Raw genomic sequence first — 16,823 nt, 5'->3', positions numbered from 1 at the left:
TCAAAACTGCAAATTTTATAAATGTATACAAAGTGTATACCTATTCAAAATTAACTGATGGTTTGGTCCTAGGAGTGAATTTCTCGTCTGATTTTTGAGGTAAGTGGGAGTGTGCTCCCTAAAATACAGACAGAGTATAAATACAGCTGTACCTTTCAACAATCCAAATTTTTATGTATATGTCAAGTCTGTGCTGCTTTCTTGGACTTGTGTATATGTGTAATAGACATTTTGTATTTTATATTTCTTATCACACTATTTTTCATCTAGGGCAGTTATGTGATTAACTAACTGCATTTTTATGCTGTGTCAGCACAATTTTCACAATTGTATTGTTTTCTTTTACATTATGTGGAAAAATATGGAAACTTCTCATGAGTTCCACTCTATTTTAAGGAATGAACCTTATATTATTGGTTAATAGGAGGAGCAGCTGAAGCTAACATGTTTATTTCTGATAATGCAAGGACCCTGAGATCATGCACATTAGGCTATTACATTATTCTCTCAACTTCTTTGTTTCTCCAGCTGTGTAAGATACCATGTTAAAATCTTTGCATCTGGGCAAGTATTGGGCTTTTCAGTTCAGATTAAAAAAATTAGACTGAACAAAAAATGAATCAATTCATTTGGTTGGAAGTCACTTAAGTTAAGGCTACAGGTTGGCTCAAATTGCTTAAGTCTTCTTGCAATAAGCACCTGAAAGTATTTATTTTCTCTCTTGGTCTGTCCAAAAAGTGTTCACATGCCGTTTATATCTTCCCGCTGAAACACAAGTAAGGATTTACGCTGGCGAATGAGAGAAGAAAATTATTTGAATGAAAGGGGCATTCTAAAACTTTGGTCAGTTTTGAATGGGCATCAAACACTGGTGACACTGATGTTATGAGAACTAGGACCCATCCTTTGGATTTATAATTTACTAAATAAACTTCAACTAGAAAGCAGTTAGTGAGAGGGAAAGCAATTTATCTCAAATTGCTTTTCAGAGTATAATAGTTTTTCAAACTGGTGTCATGTAGGATTTTTATTTTTTTTTAATCACACTTTGCTGTTTAGCTCTTTGGTGAATTAAATTTACCTGTACAATGGTATGTTCATATTTTTTTAATTTGTGCTGCAGTAGTGTTTACAGGCTCAAGTGAAATAGGAGCCTTTTTTATAAGAGATGCTGTACAAGCACTTTTTGTAAAAGACAGTTCAAGCCCTGGAGTGTTCACAGTTCTAATAGGCAGTGAATGAAAGATAACAACAGAAACAATGGCAGGGATGTGTGAAGCAGCTTTCCAAAGTCTCACAGCACAGGAGTTCAATGTAGGCATGGGAATAAGACAAGTGCCCTGTCCATGAAGCTGTAATGATTTCTTTAAAAAACAGATTAGATTTAAAATATGTTTTTTGGTATGGTAATACTGGTGACTTTTGTTCGTAGAATTTTAAACTGACTTTTTGAAGACTATTTTGCAAATGACAATGGAACTGCTCTGACAGTCTTGTTGAAATGAGCAGGATAGGATGAAACATAGCGTGGGACCATGACTATCTTTTGCTTTTCTGCATGACTTCTACTCTGATATTTATACTGAATGTTATTGGGTCAACTGTTCAGATGGCAGAAACCACCATAGCCTTATGGATTATTATTTTTTTCTGAGAATCATTATCATATATTAGTTGAGAATCTTATTCTTTGTGTTGGTTCCACTTTTTTAATTTTTAGCAGTTATGGTATTTTAGTGTGCATTTTTACACATGTAAGATGCTTATGGTAACTTTGCATTGTTAATGACATTTTATCTCATTTTAAAATGAGTTTCAAAATTTCTACGTCATCTTCCTTATTTTTAACACCACTCAGCAAAATCTTTGTGTACTTTTGGATCTGACCTACTGGGATCTGGAGGTCCTTTTAAACCCCAGATTTTTCCATAATCCAAGTCTCACAAACATACATTCCACAATTTCAGACACAGAAGTAAAATTTGCAATAACTGAAGAACTGAAATATAGCCCGACTATCACATTTAATTAGAGCAGACCCTGCAGAATACCCTGAAGATTATGAAAATCCCATGTCCTGGAAATGTCTAGAAATTTAGTTTCCTTTTAACTGGTACTTTTAAACGGGAAATCTGAATGTTAATTTGATTGATAAAGTAATGGCAAGGTGCTTAATGTAAGAAATATGTAGGTTTAGGATGAAGGAGGGGTAAGTAATCTTTCCTTTTTATGTCACCATAAGTAGACTTCACCAGAGATCTACTAGATTTCAAAGATTTTTCTCAGCTAATATAAGAGTTTTATATGCTTTTCCCTCTGGAATATTGTTCATTGTGAACTATATCATTCTTAAAAAAAATAAAATAAAACTTTATCAAAAAGAATGTCAGAAGCAGTTTTATTTAAAAAGACAGATCTGTAATTAGTTGCAGCATTTGCAGGCAATGGGGTTTTTTTTTGTACAGGGAATAATGAATATTCAATAATCTTTAATTGTTTATTTTAAGGAGCTTAATGAGCTTCACAAAGGCAGGAAAACACTGAAAAATGTAAACTAGAATCATAAAAATGCTTTGATTGTATTTTCTCATTGACTGTCAACAACCTCTGAGTAAAATGCTACACGAGATTGTCTTTTTCAGTAGTGATGGTGACACAGCTTTTCTGAAAACTGCCCTCCTGCTAGTAGAAAGGAACTAATACCTCTCTACAGCAGTAGTGGTGCTGGTATATGCAGACACATTTGTCACGATGGCTGATGATTCAGTGTAGAATACAATTATTTAGATGTGCATGTGAGAGGCTGCCTGCAGGGAGTGAGAAAAAAAGACATCTCCAGACTTTTTGAGCATCCTAATCAAGAGCATGACTTTGCCAGTCTCTGTCATTAATACATACTGATGAGCAGTTACTTTTGAGAAGTATTTTCTGGCAATGTTTATTGGTATAGACTATTTTAACAAGAAGGTAGCAATTCTATCTTTTTAGTTCTGCTTCTGATTAATGCTGTTAGTGCTAACAGGAGTAGGAAATCTCTTGCCAAACACTGCTTTCTTGAGTATTCATGTGTACAGATCATAAAGAGAGAAAAAGAAAGCAAAAGTAATCGTAATTTTGTGAGTGGAACAGTAAATCTCACTTGAAGCAAGAATTAGCATCTTCTACTCCATAGTAGGAAAGAATTTTTGAAGCTGTTAAAGAACAAAAATAGTAACAACTTGGGAGAAGATCCAAAAAAACCCATAGCAGAGGAAACATCTGACTCCTGTCACCCCACTTGTAAAATATATTTTCCCATTTGCTTTGCAGTACTTTCTATGCTGTGTTTTTTCTTCCATATACAAACTGGGATGAATCCTTACTGCTCCTGACCTCAAATTGGTAGTTTCACCTTTTTCCTACATTAGTTCTCGTTCTAAATGGAAACTATAATGTGCACTTGTCTTTTACCAAAAAGTATGTAATTGTATACAACATAAATGAAGATCTTAAATGTGGAAAAAAGAACTGCAGTTGAATAAATCCAACAATTAGCCACTGTAAGAGCTTAAACACAGCTGTTAGGAAGCTAAGGTTTGTGCATTATTTTTCTAATAGGTTGGTTTTTGGATTGTTTTAGTTTGTTGGTTTTTTTTGGTTTTTATTTTTGGGTTTTTTTCCCCCCAAAGGAGCACTTTCTCCTCTCCCTTTGATACCCTGTACCCAAGGGCTAGTTGAATGTAAATGGTAGTCAAAACCTCCAGATCAAGCATGTTGCTAAACAGCTGTCTTTCTCATGAAGTCTTTCATGAAATGTTATGAAAATGGAATTCCACAGCCCTTACTAATCAGGGTAGCTGATAAATAAATATGCAGCTAAAGGGAGGATTATTCCAGCGAGACAGACAACAGGTTTCTGATTCTTAGATCAAAGAGCAAAGTTATGTTGGTGATATAGGACAAAGCAAATTATCTGCAGCAAGCCCTGATTATTTTTATACACTTTAACACATTAGTGCAGATAAATAAAAGGAAAGTGGTTTTGTTCAGCTAAGGCACCTATTTCTTTTAGAGAGATACCGTCAAAACCATTAAGATCTCATATTTTTTTTTTGTTAAGAGGGAAGTTTTGCAAATCCTAGGGTCAGTAAAGATGATGTGTTCTTGAAGATTTTGATCAAAACTTTCATTTTACTTCAACGAGACTATAATGTTTATAATCTAAACAACCCATCATGTCAGATGGTCTATTTTTCTAGAACTGACCAAACAATGAGATGTAATATGTGTACATTTAATTTGAAGTTGTTCTGTTTTAACAATGTACATGATGGTAGCTAAAGTAAAATCTTGTTGTTGTTTAAATCAGGCAGTATTCCTTCGATGCACGGTGACAGATGCCATTCTCTATTCCACATATGTAATAAAGAGTTGACTTCACTGGGTTTGCTGTCACATCAGTTAGTGGGCTGGAGACAGACTCACCTGGAGATATTACACATGTGGCATTTAGGATGTACAAGGCCTGCTGGTTTTTACTTGGCTTTATCTTTGAATGTAAAGCACGGTAATGCTAAGATAAAAATCAAAGCAAAATCTAAAATCATTTTGCTTTGTACAAACTATATATTCATTACAAATTAAATGAAATTTGAGGCTAAACATGAACAGTGATCCCATAAACACTGAGGGCAGGAAAAAGAATTTTAATCTTTCTCCTTCCTATTATCCACTGTAGTCATTGCTCTGGTAAGCCATTTGCTGTCTCTTGCTATCTTTATCACAGGGTGTTACTCATTCCAAAACATTTCTGAACAGGCACTTGGGCTACAGCTCCGTGAAGTGGTAATTGCAGGCAGATGCAAACTGACAGCCACTTCTTTGGGGTTTTTTTTTGTAATGCCTTGTGGGTCAAAGAGGAAACAGGAGTAAGGTGGAAAACAGGAAGGATATGCAGCAACTGATGCAGTGGAACACAAGGCTGGGATTTGCCAGCTGCTCTTGAGAGCCTGCCTGAAGAGTAGGAAATGGGGTCTCTGGCAGGAGGGCAGGATGCAATACAGTGAGGGCGCTTTGCAAGGCTGGCTGGTTCCTGGTCTGTACTTAGCCTGCCCTGGGCCGTTTGAATCATACACAAGAGCATCCTGAATGGCCAGGTGTGGGATACATTTTAGGTAAATATTCTGAACAGTGAAAGTCTCTTCTGGAAATGATACACTTTTAAACATTTCTGAAGAAACAGCTTAATTTTGCAGTCTTGAAAATTTTTTATGTTTCTGAAAGGTTTCACTAAGAACTTGGATTTCCGGCTGCTAATCAGCTACAAACCTTTGTAATGTCTTAGGTTATTCACAAACTTATTTTGCAGCGTTTGTTCCCTCTCAAAACCTCGTATCCTATAAGGGGAAACAACAACAAAAAAATACCTCTACACCACTGTGCGATCTGTTCCCTGCATTTCATTTCTAAAAATTGTTGCTATCAAGACTAGATAGATGGATATATATATATATATAAATAAGGAGGGATATAGACCTCAAAGCTGCATAAATTGCATATGGATAGTTTAAAATAAAAGATTCATATGGACATTCTCCAGGTATTTTTGAGTGCAATGTCAAATAAACCAAACCTTGGACAGCTGAAGAACCATAAAGAAAATATGTTTCTATTTACATGGGTTATACATCTGAAAAATGAGGAAAAAGTCTGTTTGTTTCCTAGATTACTAAATAGAAGCATGGCTACATGTTTAAAAAGAAGGTGGTGGTTTCCAGTGTTGCCGCAGACTCCTGTTTGGTTGTGTCTGAAAGTGCAGATGTCACATACTGGCCTACTGGATTATTTATGGTTGAACATAATTCTTGGGGACCCCTGGTGGCCTAGTGGTTAGCATGCAGGACTCTCACCTCTGCGACCCAGGTTCGATTCCCAGTCCCCCCGGGCAGATGGAGCCCGTTAGCCCTGTGAGGCCATCCATCTATGAGAAGGTCACTCTAAACAAACCTACGTCCTGAGGACCTCACTGCCATTGTCCAAGCTTGCTTGGCCCCGGCAGATGAACCTTAGGATTAAAGGGTGGGCTCAGTTCAGCGCATGCTGTGTCTCACCTAAAAAATCCATTGCGCAGGCTGGAAAGGTAAAAGACCTTTCCCCAAATCTTCGTTCGCGAAGACTGGCCATTATTATTATTACATAATTCTAAAAATTATGGCTCTATTTCACATTGATTTAATAAGATCTTCACAAAATACAGAAAGCATATCTCACAAAAGATTTTCAAATTTGTTACAGATCAAAATATTTTCTTACATTTGTCTCTAAAATGAAATTTTTATGATCCCTGGAAAATTTCAAGTGGTTAGAAAATTAGGCTGGTTTTTTATTTTTTAAATGAACTTTCTCTTTTCATGCTAGTGTAAAGAAGTAATTATTGAATTGGAATTCAAAGTAACCTTTCTAAGGACTATACTGAATATTTTAAGCTTTTATTAAACTTTAATTTTTCTTTCTATACCTCCCCCCACCCCAGGATGCCTTTGAGATAATGGCTGAAAATTATGAGTTCAAAGAAAATGAAATATTCTGTCTGGAATTTCTGAGGGCAGCTTCTTTGCTGAAATATCTTCCATTTCCAGTAACTAGAATGAAAGATATACAAGGGTTGCCCTGCATAGGAGACCAAGTCAGAGATGTCATTGAGGTAATGTACTTCTGAATTATCTGTCAATTGATTCTTTTACAGATCTACATTTAGAGGTCACAGAGAGCAGCATAGGTATCTGTGTGTATGTACACAGCCTTCTGTATTTCCTGTAATAAGGATATATTATCCTTGTTACTAAGAATGGAATGATTTCTGGAAATCTTTTGTAGTAACATGAGGTTCTGCCATGGCATCTCCACCCTTAGGAATGAAGGTAACTAGTGAATAAATACAAAGAGTTAAATAGTGCAGTATCAACTTTGCATGTAATTTTTAAAGGCTCACACTGATTTGGATGCAACAGGTTAACTGTTAATAGTTTTACTCATGTGACTACTCTGCTCGCCTGAATGCTTTATTAGAAATACTATTTTTGCAAAACTGCTAAATATTTTAGTACTTTAATGTTAAATCCTACCTTGCTATAGCCAGTTATATATAGTTGTAGCAGAGCCTTTTATCCAAGTGATGGATGAACTTTACATTCGTCTTGGAACTTTGAGTATTCCCTACATTTTTCTTTACTTCCTAGCCTTTTCAGGACCCTATGTCTTAGGTGCTGTTATTCCAGCAGGCAGCTGATGAGAGGGTCTCAGCTGCCTGGAGGGGTCATTGCTGAGTGTTATGCTCCTTGTTTGCCTCATTTCATCAGTTAAGAATGTAGCCTCTGAAGTGCTTTTTGTACCTACTACCTGGGAGCTGGGAATTCAGTTATGATCCCACAGAAAATAGAGTGATTTATTGGGGTTATATTGATGGGGTTTTATGTTTGTTTTGGTTTTAGTTTTTATCGGAAAGACTAGAAGAACTCTACACTCAAGAAAAAATATGTTTGTTCTTACAATGCTTTTACTTTTAGGAGAAGTAAACTAAACCAAATAATGAAATCTAATTTTCAGGACAAGTCATTGATAGTTTATGATAAATAACTGCTTTCTAGCTGTGAATTTATGAGTAAATAAGTACTGTGAAATGTATTCCATGGTCTCGGTTTCTACTTCATCCTTGAGTAAATTTATGAGTAAATAAGTACTGTGAAATTTATTCTGTGGTTCCAGTTTCTCCTTTATTCTTCAGTAATTTTCTGTCTTTAAAAAGATTCCAGAGTTTGATCCTGATGAAGTAAAACAATATGTTTGCTAAGGATTCTTTTCATGTTTGTACAGATTGATAAAACTTTCTTTAAGATTATTTGTCTAAATCTTATCACTGGGGTAAAATTTTACAATTGTTTTTTAAATTTATTTTTTATAAGTAACGTTTTTCTTGTTTAGGGGATTATTGAAGAAGGAGAGAGTTCTAGAGTTAAAGAAGTGTTAAATGATGAGCGATACAAGGCATTTAAGGTAAATCCTTTGAGTTTTGTTGCTGTAGTTTCAAATTTCTCTCCCTTTAGTAGAACTTAGACATAACCATTGATTTTATTATAAAGGAACAACTGATATCAAGTGCAAAGAAAGAAAGGTCTTAAATAAAAAGGAGATCGAGAAACTGATAAAGAATAACGGTGAAATCATTTTCTATTTTTAATTAATGTGATGCATATGTAGTTGCTGAAAACTAATGTAATGCATACTCTTTGCTGTAAGTTTAATTGAATGTTGGGTTTATTTCTACCTCAGTTGATTATCATTTTGACACTACACCATCTTATTCTTGTATTAAGAAAAATCCAGGTGAAGAAGATGACTCAAATCTATTATAATTCTCTTTGGTGTGAGGCAGAAGGAAGAGGGCTGGAGATATTTCTTTGTTAGGCAGATTGTAGAGTCATAGTCACACTACTTCATACTTGCAGGGAATCTAAACCATGTAAATATTGCAGTTCCCATTTCTGAAATGTTCATTGAATTCTCCATTGGAAATATATAAACTGTATGTATATATACGAACAAATATATTTTTATCTGCAGTTTTAGTCTCTATGACTACACTGTTTCTGTCTTCAGAAAAAATTAAAACAGAGAGTAAATCAAATGCAACTGTTTAATTCTCCCCTGCATTACTCACTTTTACTTCAGCTGTCAAAAGGCTCTTCCATTCTCTCTGACCTGTGACACAGATATGAACTGATGTCCAGTGAAAGTTGCTAATGTATCTCTAGCAATATTCAGAAAAGAGGTGTAGATTCATGTGTATAGCAGGATTCACGAACCAGACTTGCTTATTAATTCATGATTGAGGATCAGCCATTAAATCTGATATTTTGGGGTTTAAGAAAGTATCTTGGAGATTAGAATAAAACCTATCAGGGGAAAAATTATCTCAAATACTCTCTATGTGTTGTTTCATATGCAAAATTACAACAAACTTATTGGCCAAGCACGTCTTGACATTTTGGCTAATTTGGTTGTAACCAGTTGTTTCCACCAATTTTTATGAGTTTCTGAAAAAGCCAAGAAGAATCCCATATTAGTGAATTCCTAGATTTTACTGTTTAGCATGGTCATGGTGACTGCTGCATCACTCATCATGACTTAAAAGGTCACTGCTGGCCCCAGGACCATAGTTATCAAATGACTGAATTAAATTATAGTCTGTGTTTTAGATGTAGGATACTTGAATTGACATGGTCAGTTTGGCTCCTTGTAGAATTGGATGCTCCAGAAAATGGGTTCATGTAATTTATTTCACGAGCTGAAGAAAAGCAGTGGCTGCACACACAATCGAAGAAACGGGCTACCAGCTCCTTGTGCTGCACTGCTGGCAGCATCTCTCAATTGACATCTGTAAATATACCAAATAATAATGGATCTTTGTATGGAAAGAAAAAAAATGCAGTGGGGGTTTTTTTTCCTAAAAATTTGAACAGTGGCGCAGAATCCATTTTCTTTAGTTCTCTATCCCAACATTAATTAAGTCTCTTAGAATCATTTAAAACCCAGTAATAGACCCTTTTGAAAATCTTTTAGCACTAGCAAAAACATTAAAAGATAGCAATCTAAGTATTTAAAAAAAGCACATTCTTTCATAAACACCCATGATTCAGACAAAGAAGAGGTAGTTTCATCCATTATATACAAATTGTAGAATTATTCCTATTTAATATTATCCATGATTTTAATTTTTCTCTTTGCTTTATCTTAATTATTTCCAATGAATTAATTTCTTTAGAAAAACACAAAGTAAAGCTAGCGTGGTTGGAATTCAGAGGTTATAGATTCAATGCAAAACAGCAGTTATTTGTGTCTTACACAGCAAATCATTGAATTCCATAAAAGTACAAAGAAACTATGGAGAGCTTCAGTATTGACAAACTGAATGTAAAAAATGTGCTTTCAGGCAAGCATGAAAGTTTTCCCTCTTGCTTTTATATCACTATTTATTGTTCATCCGCAATATTGATCCACTGAATAATGCTTACAACTGTGACATTTTTGCTTTACATCCTTTTGTGGGGAATAAGTTAGTATACAAAATTACTTTGGAATAAATGGAATACAACCACACAGAAACTTCAGAGACTGGTAGATTTGGGCATTTCTTTTGTTTGTTTGTTTGTTTGTTTTTTCTTTTTCCCAATAGGCAAAATAGTGAAATATGTACTCCAAATAAGATGTAGAGGAATTTCGCTTGACTCATGTGAAGACTGAAAATCATAAGGCTGTTTGCAATATGCAAGAAAACAAAAGTTACAGTTTTTACTTGAAATGGAATCCCATTTTGGAAAACAATATTGTTAGTGACTTTCAACATATGTCTTATAGAATGGAGTATAAGAATTACAGAATGGTTTGGGCCGGAAGGGACCTGAAAGACCATCTCATTCCACCCCCCCTGCCATGGGCAGGGACACCTTTTACTAGGCCAGGTAGCTCAGAGCTCCATTGAACCTGGCCTTGAACACTTCCAGGGATGGGGCAAGAATAGATTAGTTGTCTTTGTGTTCTTATGATCTTTCTCCTTGTAGCACTGAGACCCAATTTTCCTCCGTGCAGAATTCCAGGATCGCCAGGGTTCCCACTGACCCCATCTCTCAGTAGTGCTACAACACCATCTGTACAACTGAGAGCTGGTAGTGTATATAACACAAAATCATAATGTCAGTCAAATTATGGATGGTCTTGTGAGGCCTCTTATTCTATGAAGGGACTGTAGAGGGATACAGCTACTTAATGTTACTGTTTGCATTTCTGTTAAGAAATGGAGTAAAAATAAATACTACCCTTATTTCAAACCTTAGTGGAAAGTGTACATCTAGGTAAATTACATAAAGGTGCTGGACTAGTACTGTATTCTTGTTTAGATTTCACTTTAATGAGAATTGTCCATGTATAAAACCAGTTCTCCATTCAATGTAGCTATGCAAAGAAAGGAAACTGAATCTGTATGTTTGCATTACACTATTATATATCTTCAATGTAGGATTAACTCTGCCCATTATTTTCCTTGTGAAACCTTGTTGTTACCTACTTATTATTAATTCACTGCCCCTTTAGAAAACAATACTGAAATGTGTGTTTTATTACTGACCTTAGCAATTTACTTCGGTCTTTGGAGTGGGAGTGAAGACATCTGAGAAATGGTACAGAATGGGTTTGCGAACAGTGGAAGAGTTAAAAGCCGACAAGACCCTCAAGCTGTCAAAAATGCAGAAAGCAGGTAAGGTGAAAGTGTCACAAAAACTTCTATGTCAGTGCTCTAAGAACTTGATAACAGAATCACAGGAGGAGGCAAAGGTCATTTATACATCTGTTTGCTTGCTGCAGGGTCTTGTGAATACTGAATTATTAGGTAAAAATAATATTTGGATTAACAGAGCTGCTAATTAAAAATGGTGTCATTCAAAACATAGGAATATGCATACTTTTAAATTGCTTGCATAGATACCAAATGAAATCTCTCATACACAAAACTATTAATGGTTCATTATTGCACAGGTTGTGAAAATTGGGAAAGCCCAGAACTACTTTTCAGAGGAGATCTGTCTCCTTCAAGGCAGCTCTACCTTAGTGATAAATCAAGATTTGTAATAAAGTACTTATAAAATTCTTCCCATGATCCTAGCACACCTGAGCTTTAAAATGCTAAAAATGATCACATGAATAGTGTTGCTTCCCCATAGATTTTTTTGTATGTGTGCTGTTTCCCTAAATAAAGGAACTCATTTAAACAAAGAAATTAGTTAAACTAAGAAAAAATATTATATAACATGAAATTATAATAATGTAACTTTATTTTTGCATTAAATTCATGTGGTTTACATCACTTCATAATCCCTTGTATCAACTTTCCTATATTCATGTTCCTTTGTCCTTTTTTCTTTTGTGTGTCGTATCCAAACGTGAAACAAGCAGCAGGGCCGGGCTATTTCAACACAAGCTCTGTGATCAAAAATAAGATAGGTGGGATATTTCACATACTTCTGAGCCCTGTACTTGGGTAAAACACCTTAATTTTGGGAAGGCTGCCTTTTAAAGCAGTACCTCCAAAAATGCCATTGGTGGGAGCTGGTAGGGAAGTCCGAAATAACTTATAAATATTCAGGTTCTCAGAAAGGGGAGCAATTATTGCGACTGCTATATTGACAAATGACCTGACAAATAATAATGACAAAAATATATGTGAACTCTAAGGGAAAGATGAGGAAAGGAAGAGGCTGTCTCTGGCCTGTGATCTCTCACACCCAAGAGAGGTCACAGAGACTGATTTCAGAAATGGTGGGGAGGAAGGAAAACCTGAAGAGGCTGGATCAAAATTTGTTTCTTCCCACAACATGTTCTAAAACAAACCTATAATTTCAGGTTCATGATGGAACATTTCTTAGTTCTTGCCATTAGATAGGGTTCCCTTGCCCATGGTATGGTATGTGTGGTTTAACTTCTTGATGAGAGGTGGCTATTCACACAGGCTTTGCATAATGCAGTGTGGATTTTGATAATTCCATGGAGTGATCTGCACTTTTTGCTTTGATTTCCAGGGTTTCTTTACTATGAGGACCTTGTTAGCTGTGTATCTAAGGCAGAAGCAGATGCAGTAACCTTGATTGTCAAGAATACTGTATCTACCTTTCTACCAGATGCTTTAGTTACCATAACGGGTGGTTTCAGGAGGTGAGTGAAAACAAATGGGATCACTTGGCTGTTTTATTCAGATACATGAAAAAGAGAGTTTGTTTTCAACTTTTTTTTTTTTCCTGGGTTTGTTGTTTGCTTGTTTGTTTTTTTCAAACCAGAGGGCAATTCTATGACATTCCCAGATTGCTGTGTTTTGTTACTGTGAATGGTTGGTTTGTTAGAGCAAAATCTAAGAATAGCTTGATGGAAAAATGATATTTAGATCATGTACTGTACTTGGGCATCTTTTTTTCTCTTTCACTGGATCTGAATTCCCAAGGCTGAGACTATTGTAATGCCATGCTTCAAGGAAAGATACAATAGGCTTAAGGCAGTCTTGGATTTTTTGTTTTGTTTGGGTTTTTTTGAGGGGGGAGGGGGTTGATTTTGGGTTTTTTTTCAAAGAGATCTTAAGTCACATGAGCTGAAATGTGCTGAGGCAGTTTGTAGTGTTAGAGGTATACTTTACAGTAAACACTTACTAAAATGACCATAAAGCACTGACTAAACCAAATATACACTAACCTCTGTATAGATGGAATGATTGCAGAATTTCTTTCCTGGTTGATTTTTGTTCCTAAAGCTTTTGGTCTTGCTCTGTAAAACCAAGCCTGAAGCTGTTGCTCAGAACATCTATAATTTGTTCTTTCAGCACTTACTTGAGAGCTCTCCTAAAGTCACACAGCAAAGTATTGAGACTGGGAATAGTCTTCAGGAGTTCTGGTTTACTTGCTCTATGCTCAGGCCCCCATTATGTCCTTCTTGCAGTACATGTGATGCTCATAAAGCTAAAAGCCCTACTCAGCACCCAAGATCTCTTGGTGCTTAGTTTGTTACTTTGTAAAACTTTGACTATATTTTAAAAATAAAAATATCTTTCAAAAATACTTTAAGTATTCTCTTAGAACTCAAAATGCACAGTTCTGTAACTCTTATGCAACTAAAACTGGTATGAGAGCAAAAGAGAAGAATGCTAATAATTAATGTATCACCTGTGTGATTTAATATTGTGAACCTAGATAGGTTTGCATAGACTCAGTCCAATCTAAATTAAGACCTTTAGTCTTTCACCTTTAGTCTTCTACCTGGCTTCTTTTATTAATCTTGTAAAAAATAAAAGGGTCGTGATGGCAGCCATTCCATATCTTCCTAATTTGAAATCATTCAGGAGCAGGAATTAATAAATTATTGAAGTCTGCATGAGTTTGCTTTCCTTGTTGCTTTCCTACAGGAACCCTTAGCTAACTGCCTGTAAAACATACTCCTCGAGTTTCAGTTAGTATATTTTCATATGAGAGGTTGCAAGAATTTTTTTTTTCTTGTGTTTCCATCCTTTTCCAACACTTATCTGGGTCATTTTGAAACAGAAATTACAACACCGAAATGCATGGAAATACAGAAATAGAGCAATTGTAGTTATGAAATAGATAAATCACACCCACATGGTGTGGAATGTATTTCATTGTCTATCTAGGGAGGGTGTCAGCTTGACTGCAGAGAAGGAAGTATTGAATATGCTGATAATGCAATATAAATCATACCATGGACAATGTTATCAGAAAGACTGAATTTGCCATGGAGTCTGTTTGAATTGGCATGGCATTATTTTCAGTGCTCAGCCTTTCTTATTTTGAGATTTAAGTTAATAAGACAAATTCCAACATGGGGAATAGCACCTCATATTACAAGTTGCAAAAGCCACTAAGGGTGAAGTTTCCCTTCCAACATTCAGTTAAACAGGAGCCCGGAGATGGGGAGAAAAGAAACTTTATTCTGGCATGCAACATCCCTGATTACTGTGTTTGTCTCTGCTATATCCAAGGCAGGAGTGTAATTTAGGCTAAAGTGTGTTATCACTTTTCAGTGCATTAAACTGTGGACCTGACAACTTTTTTTCCTGGTTAATAAATAAGTAATTTTATATTATTAAGAGAATTAAGGACTTTTCCATAGTAATAGCATTATGTCATCTTCTGTATATCACTGCATGTTACCGAAAATTTGATTCCTATTAGCAATGTGTTAATGCTATTAATAATATTGGCATCGTTGTAGGATTGTTAGTAATGACAAGTAGACAAAGAACTTCACCGTAGGTTTCATGGCAGCGAAACGGGAGGAATTTTCCCCTTTTTCCTGTAGTTCCCTATTAATATATGGCTTCAGAGTATCTTCAAGAGAAAGTTGTTGTGCACTGAAGCATTATCACCATGTTTTTTAAGACCCTGAGTTTTAGCTAACTTGATTTAGCTTCTGATATTTGGGTTTACCATAAGACGTGATCTAGGCTGAGGGCTTCCTAAGAGCAAAAATGCTTGGAGGATTATATACTATATTTGGTTTATGACTTCAATCTCTTTACTGATTATTCATATGTCAATACATTCACCCACAAAAACCAAATTTCACTGGAGGAATTCAGAAAAGGATCTGCAATAAGAATTACATACAGTTATGAGAGTATTTTATATAGATATATATAATATAAAGAGAAACTGCATTTTCAGAATGGTTTTCTGATAGCCTGTTCATATGATTCCCAAATTATTTACAAATTATGTTTTAATTTTCTTGTGTTGCATGTAGCACACTGAAATAGTTGTGGTTAGCTCTGCAGCAGCAGCAATGTATTGTTATGATGTGAGGACATAGTTACTGTATCGTCAATAGGCACTGATTTTTTAGAAAATTACCCAGCCATCCTCTTGGTATTATGATTTCACTTCTGCGTTTCTCAAATTATATTTACCTAGACACACTTTTGTTGGCTTCTCCTATCTTTGCCTTAAATAGAGTGAAGCAGACTAAGGAGACACTTTGTTTTAGGTAATTTTTCTTATTGCAGTTCTTAAGAAGTTCTCCAAGTGTCTTGGGCAACGCATCATGCAGAATAACTAGTGCCTCTTGTCTATTATTTGTCTCAGTGGGAGGCTAATTCCTCTATGCTGCATCAGTCTTCAGGGAATGTTTTGTCTCAGACTCTCATTATTAATTCTGTTCTAACATGAGCCTAATTGATTGATAGATAACTATCTCCTTGCTTGAATTTTATATTATCTTTTAGAATCAGGATTTGACACTCTGTAACATTTGCAGATAAGAATTGTTAATAAAAAAGCAATGAAGAGAGCAAAGGACAGGGTCAGTGTGTTTGTCAGGCACCACTGCCATGCTTTTGTATATTACAATGCAAAAACTTCTTTCCTGTGTGCAGTGACATTTCCTACAAGGCAAAGGAATGCATAAAGGAATGACATGGAACAGAACTCTCTTTCCTGTTCTGTACCAAGATAATAATTTAAAGATATCCCTCCTTTCTGTCATGGAGATAAAGTAAAATGAAATAGCTGGGATAAAGAAACACTTTGAGAGGTTATTCTGCAGGTTCACACTGGTAAACAACCAGTGTTATTGTGGCACCTTTGTTTCAGAGATGCGACTTCTATATGGCACCTAGGATCAAATTTATCCAACTGTGGGCACATGCTCATAAATGAGAGAATGTAAGCTTGAGTGTATGAAGAGTATTATACTTCCCAACCTTTTGCTATATACTCAAGACTTTGTGGTTTATTTAACTGAGCTCGTCATGTAGTCTCTGACTGAACATCTGGATAAATCATAGAACACTCAAACATAAGTTCTGATCCTGATAAGAGGATTTATTTGACCTTTTCATATTGGATACTCCTAATAAGAGTTTTTTTAGGAGACCGTAGGTGTACTACAATGAGACCAGAACACCTGACATGTCACCAAATATTTTTAGGTTGTCAGAGTAAATGTATTATGCAACTTGTTTTCTTTCTGTGCAGATCTAGGATTTAAAAAGTACCAGGCTTGCTAAACTAGTATATATCAAAAGATTCCTTCATTAAGTTTTTAGGCAAACTCCTAATCAGAGGTTGCTTACTCTGCTTACACTTTGTTTTTACAGTGTGCCTTCGCATTTACACTGTTCTTAGATGTAGTTGTTTCTATGGGTTTTTTTACTCCAACAAACAAACAGTAGTAAGGGAAGATATAAGCTGTACCCAGCTACTCAAGTCCAAATACTGTAATTTCTGCTCACTTTCTTTCAC

At 35.5% G+C, this 16,823-nt stretch overlaps 1 protein-coding gene across 2 annotated transcripts in view; it reads left to right on the top strand.

Annotated features, from left to right (window-relative positions):
• Window positions 1-16,823, top strand: part of DNTT (DNA nucleotidylexotransferase) — an 87,586-nt gene that overhangs the window by 14,267 nt on the left and 56,496 nt on the right. For both annotated transcript variants that reach the window (XM_027672088.1, XM_027672087.1), the window contains exons 4-7: window positions 6,512-6,682; window positions 7,960-8,031; window positions 11,164-11,287; window positions 12,606-12,738. In XM_027672088.1, the coding sequence (XP_027527889.1) occupies window positions 6,512-6,682; window positions 7,960-8,031; window positions 11,164-11,287; window positions 12,606-12,738 (500 nt within the window). The remainder of the gene's footprint in view (window positions 1-6,511; window positions 6,683-7,959; window positions 8,032-11,163; window positions 11,288-12,605; window positions 12,739-16,823) is intronic.

Source organism: Neopelma chrysocephalum, unplaced genomic scaffold, assembly GCF_003984885.1.
Source record: "Neopelma chrysocephalum unplaced genomic scaffold, ASM398488v2 Primary Assembly neopelma1_97390, whole genome shotgun sequence".
NCBI classification, from domain to species: domain Eukaryota; kingdom Metazoa; phylum Chordata; class Aves; order Passeriformes; family Pipridae; genus Neopelma; species Neopelma chrysocephalum.
The sequence above is the reverse complement of the archived record's forward strand: the minus strand, read 5'-3'. Positions and strand labels throughout refer to the sequence as shown.